The sequence below is a fragment of the Amborella trichopoda genome, chromosome 1, assembly GCF_054954075.1.
Source record: "Amborella trichopoda isolate Santa Cruz 75 chromosome 1, AtrichopodaSantaCruz75HAP2 v2.0, whole genome shotgun sequence".
Classification (NCBI taxonomy): Eukaryota; Viridiplantae; Streptophyta; class Magnoliopsida; order Amborellales; family Amborellaceae; genus Amborella; species Amborella trichopoda.
Genome location: NC_142336.1, coordinates 36559193 through 36565338, shown reverse-complemented (window position 1 = coordinate 36565338; position 6146 = coordinate 36559193). Strand labels below are relative to the sequence as shown.

The window sequence follows — 6146 nt, the reverse complement described above, 5'->3', positions numbered from 1 at the left end:
CCATCCCATGATGCCCTACCTTCAAGAAAAGATCTCTTGTCAATTCAAGCTCTTTGAGCTATGGGAATATCCAGACCAAACCAAATTCCTCTCTCAATACGCTTTGGTGAAATTTATAAAAAAAAAAAACACGGGTGAAGAAGAGCGTTTAAAACATTTTGGTTATTGAAAAAACGAAAAAATTTAAATTTTCAGTTTGGTAGCTTCATCTTTAAAAAAAGTATAAAGTCCAAAAAATGGACATATCAATAATAATAGAAAGTATTGGGTATTTTGATAATAACAAAAACTAAAATGAATATTTACATAATTTTTGCTTTAAAAAATGCCGAGACCTGAGAATCGATGACCTCGTGTCAATTTTGTAAATATATAAGAAATCGCTCGGATCTAAAAAAAAATGCCATTTTTCTACCTGTGTTTTTTCTCTGTTCACTACCAGTAAAACAACGCACGTGTTTTTCCACACTCAGTAAAAACAACATTCCACACTGTTGATTCACCAATGTAGACATTTTTAAATCACTGATTGATGTGGATCAATTTTTAGAGAAACCGTCTCGTTTCCCTGATATACCAAAAGATTCCCGATTCTCACAGTTTACACAGATTCCAAATTCCAAACATTTCCCTGTCCTCAAGGTGTGACTGCCAAAACAAGCATTGTTTTAATGGGAAATAACCCTCTAATCGATCATCTCGATCGTCGAAATGTATGAATATGAAAAAAAAATAAAATTTTGAGTCCGAAAAATAGTACATCTAACAACACATTATCTAAATTATCTATTTTCAAAATTTTCATAGATTTATAGATCTACTTGATTTTAACCATTTTTGGAATTTAATTATTCTAATTAGATATGAATATAGATTTTAAGATAATACTAAGACTTTTTTTACAACAAAATTATATATTGTGATAAAATTTTAAGATCCGCCTTAATTGGATTGTTTGAGGTGATAAAATTTTAAAGTACGCCTTAATTGAATTGTTTAAGGTTGAAAACTTATAAAAACCACACCCTTGTTTAATTACCCATTCCTTAAATTAAAAAGATTAACAAGTAAATTAAAACTAACATCACCAAATCCAGTAGGGACTCATTATCCAATTCATTCCTTATTATTTAAAACACTTTCAAACACTAAACTGCTTTCCCACCAAGAAATTATACCATTTAATAAACCATTCTGGATACCCAACAAATTAAATATCAAGAGAAAATGCCCACCTAGAGCCATATAATACTACTTTCCCATTAAGAAATTACACAATAAATAAAAAAAGAATGCCCAACTAAGAAAAACATTAAAAATAGAACCATATAATGCTACTTTCCGATTGATTAAGAACTTATTTAATTAATAACCCCATTGGGAGTACCCAATAAAGAAAACATCAAAGAAAATTTCTAGAGAGAGAGAGATGAACAATATCCAGACAAATGCCTAAGATCTCAAAAAAAAACTGCAAAATCACATCCCATTACATTGCACCATGTACAGTTTAATTTCCCCAAAATAAAACGAAATATAAAGATCACTCGTATTTTTCCTCTGAATTTCTTATTTATCTCTCTCAAGAGCTGCGTATGGAGCCGATCATGAGGAGGTCTGGTGCATGGTCATCATGCGCGCAAAGTCTTGGAAACATACGAAGCCATCACCGTCCGAATCGAATCCCCTGATCATCCGATGGCAGTCCCCGACTGTGCACTCGGCATCACCCAGAGCCGAGAGCACACCCTGGAGCTCCTCGGCCGAGATCCGACCGTCCCCGTCTCGATCGAACACTCCGAAAGCCTCCATCAACTCGCTGACCGGCTCCTCCGCCGAAGCCGGCGCGCCGAACCGAGCCAGGTCCTCCAAGCTTATCCTCCCCTCATCATCTGTTGCCACGTTTCTCAGCTCCTCATAGGACGGTGGCTCCACTCCTAATGCCCTGAAAACGGGACCCACGTCTTCCTTCGAGATCTTTCCATCTCCGACGAGCTCGAGTATCCGGCAGGTATCGTATATTTCTTCAATCTCCAAGTCAGAGCGTTTATCAGAACCGGTGTATCTTTTCGAAGCGGTTTTCCGGTGAACTTCAGCGGTTTTCCGGCCAGATTTTGGGGAAAAGGTATTAGGGGGGAGGACACTCTTCGGTGTCGGGGCTTCTTTGAGGCTAGTGGAAGAATCAGAGGAGGAAGATGAAGTAGAAGAGGTGTTGGAGCCAAAGGAAAGAGGGTCGGATTTAGAGAGGGAGGGGGATTTTTTCAACCTGAAAATGGGCAGGACTGTGAACTTCATTGCTGGAGAACTAGCGGGAATTTATAGTTTTCCGGCAAGATTTGCAGAGAGAGGGCGAAAGGGGTTGGTGGGTAGTTAGGGTTAGAGGGGAAGGTGATTGGAAAGAGGGAGCGGAGGGCATGGCATTAAATGGAGGATTGGAATGCACCTTCCGCGAAGCTTCTCCATTGCCGCATTTTCTTGCCCAACTCCTCTATCACTATCAGCCCCTCTCTCTCTCTCTCTCTCATAAGTAGTAGCTCTTTCTCTCTCTAGATTCTAGACATGGGATTCTCGCTCTCTCTCCTGAGAAGTGAATTTGTGTCTCCTCACTCTCTCTCTCTCCTGGATAGTGACTTTGTCTCTCCCTCCTCGCTCTCTCTCTCTCTCTCTCTCTCTAAGTTCTTTCGTTTAAAGGGGATTACTCTCTCTAACGTACGAGGAAAACTTTACATAAGGTTGCAACCTTATATTGTATGAGTAGGGTGTATCTCAAAAATCTAGTTGAGAAGAGTGCTCTAGAGTTAAAAAACCTTCTAATTAATTGGCTTTGAGATTAAGATATATGTTATATTAAAAAATAATAATTTAAAATTTTAAAAAATAATATATTTTATAACTAGTCATTAGTTTCAATTGTTTATGGATCTCCTTATGTTGCGTTGTTTTCAATTGTTTATGGATCTCCTCCCGTTGCGTTGTTTTTTAAAATTTTAATTTCATAAGTATAGTTGAAAATGGATTTTTTAACTTGTAAGGCTTCCAACACTAGAACTATAATTTTTTTTCTAAATTTATAAGTGTGCCTTACTTATATGGTATAAGGTTTATATAGCCCCCACCCATTATGTTATAGGTGATATTTGCATAAGGTGCCTTTTTTACATTGACACGGGTTTTATGAGTCTTAGAACTCATATGTATAAATGCATCCCCTCTTTGTGATCCACTTTTTAGATGGATTTTGGACCGAATTTTTTAGATATGTACAATCTCCAACATGGAAATCAATGTGTACACAAAAATACAATTTAAAATTTAAAATGTTTTATATAATTTTGTTTTTAAGGAATTTTTCAACATCGGTTCCATCTTTTTATTGTTTGGAGAGACCACAATTTCACATTCATCATAAAGGTGGACTTGTGATGCCTTGGGGATACAAATTGTATCCCCAGGCATATAAATTACTTTTCCATTTTATATTGTGGAAATAACGCACCCTTCTAAAATTTGTTTGAAGATCTCTACTTAAAAAATTTAAGATTTCAAAATTATTATAGATTGAACTGATCTATATAAATTCAAAATTTTAAAATATACGATCCAGATAATCTGTCATAAAATGCACTACTTTTAAAATTTAAATTATTTTTTTTCTTTACATCACATATCTCGATATTGAGATAATCAGGTCTTCAACATCGGAAATACTCTCTTCCAAGGGAATTTTGGGATGCACCTTATTTGAATAGTATAAAGCTGGAAACCTTATGCAAGTATTATGGACTATATTAAATTTCCTCTCTTAAGTATCTTTCTCTCTCTTGGGGCTTCCGTTTTCTCGTAGGCAACTTCGTCCAAACTTCCCTCGGTTGTTGCTTGTGGTTTGTAGTGTAGTGTACATGCTTTGGTCTCATCATCACTTGTGCTTTTCCACTTCTCGATAAAATAAATGAACTAAGTGGAGGAAAGAGTTGGAAAAACGGTGGAAATGGCCACTTGTTTTATTATTAGTTTTTTGAAAAATTGTAAAAAAAAAAAAGAAACAGGATTTTACTTTCTACGCAACTTATCTCCCGTAACTTTTTTTTTTTCTCTCTTTTTTCCTCAAAATATATTTTCTATATAAATAACCCCCAATCAAATAAAAAATAACAAATACCTAAACTACCCTCTCTTATTTTTACCTTATCCACACCTCTCTCTTTAATCTCATCAAAATAGGGGCTCCGGCACTGTGTAAATGCGGTCAAAATAGGGGCTCCGACACTGTATAAATGCGGTCCGGCAGTAGGGCGGATAGTAAGGCTTTAGCATTGTGTAAAGTGCAGTTCGGTAATAGGGCTCCGACACTGTGTAAACTGTCTTCTCATTTGGGGTGGATTTTCAAATGATCATATCTTGCTCGTTTTTAGTACGATCAAGCTCAAATTTGGACACAAGTTTGATCTTGACAATCCAATGATTTTGATATAAGGCATGCATCTTGGCCTGACCTGAAGTGAGAGAATTTTTAGAGAGAAGATGTGCTCAGAAACATGAAAATTCTTAAGAAAACATCCAATTCTTTAGAAGGCCATAGCTCAAGATTGCGATGATGGATCATCGAAATATGGGTCTGTCACGACCGTGTGTCGAAGAGCTACAATTTGGTACAAGTTTTAGACATAATTGGAACCCGGATGATGCAATGTTTGAGGTTGAAGAAAGGCACATTTTTCCGGTTGTCTGAAACCCATTTTTTGACAACCTCTTGAATTTGGAAAAAGCTTAATTCAAGACCAAAACGGACGTAACTTACTGCAAAATGATTGTTACAATGTCCTCTACAATGTGTGACAAAAATGAAGACATGGAACATCACAAATCAAGCTACATTGATGGTTAAAGATTTGCAAAGTTTATGAACTTGGCCGAATTTCGGTTCTTCTTGAAAAATCCGTTTCAAGGCAATCAAAGGGTATCATAACGTTCACAAGAATGCAAGCATCGATTCTACAATGATTGATCGCCAGAATTACCATCATAAGTGTCTGGAAAAGCCCCCAAAGACAAGCCATGGCAAGAGGCCTCTCAGAAGGGATGGTTTTGTCATTTGCAGAAAAGGGGTAGTTTGGTCATTCGGTCCAAATTCGAGATGATTATTTTAATTCATTAATTCTGTATGTTTTGACAATTTGGGGTACTTTTGAGCATTCCACCCACGTTTAGTGGTTGCTCTATATAAGGAAACCCATGTCACTTGTAATGGAGGGAAGGTTGGTCTTTGAATTCATTTTGGAATTCGAATAATATTTAAGCATTTGGATTGTCTTGCTTAACTGTACGTACTTTTGCTTGTGAGTTCAAGACCAACGAGGGAGGATAGAGAAAAATTTTCCTAGAGAGAGAAATACCTCTAGACCACCATACACCATAGCCCATTCCCTACTCCACCCCAACCTATTTCGTACACCCTACATCATTAACCCATTTCCTACTCCACCCTAGCCCATTTCGATCACCCTGTCCATACACCACGCTACACCTAAACCCAAACCTTCTCTCTCACATGCCTCAAAGAAGACTCATGGAGGTGCACCTAGGCACACACATACCATAAGTCTACTCTCTCTCCTCTCTTTCTTTCTCTCTCACCTTCCCTCCTCTCTCATTCTTTCTAGCCTAAGGTCACTGACCCACGCCTAAGGCAAGCCTAACACCCAATCTGCTTCTACCCACACTTTGATGTGCACTCCCACGCCCAGCTAAGTACTCGTTTACTCGTGCTCTAAGGCGCACTCGTCTAGTTGTGTCCTGATGCGCACTCGTCTAACGACGCCTAGGGCAGGCCTAACTCCCTCTTTGCTTCTACCTGTGCTCTAACGCACACTCCTCTACCTGCGCCTAGCTGTGCACTCGTCTACCCGTGCTCTAACACGCACTCGTCTACCCGTGCTCTAACATGCACTTGTCTACCCGCGCTTTAACACACGTTCATCCCACCCACGCTCTAACACACACTCATCTACCTGCGCTCTAACGCGTAGTTGTGTACCCACCCCCAGCTGCGCACTTGTCTACCCGCGCTCTAATGTGCACTCGTCTACCAACGCTCTAACGCGCACTCGTCTACTCGCTCTCTAACACGCACTCATCTGCCCGCGCTC

The 6146-nt window shown here is 38.5% G+C and overlaps 1 protein-coding gene across 1 annotated transcript; it reads right to left on the bottom strand.

Annotated features, from left to right (window-relative positions):
* Positions 1-1345: 1345 nt before the first annotated feature.
* Positions 1346-2498, bottom strand: LOC18433240 (putative calcium-binding protein CML35). The gene has a single exon (XM_006843334.4). It carries the CDS (start codon positions 2293-2295, stop codon positions 1606-1608), a length of 690 nt encoding a protein of 229 aa, XP_006843397.1. The 5' UTR covers positions 2296-2498; the 3' UTR covers positions 1346-1605.
* Positions 2499-6146: the final 3648 nt, after the last annotated feature.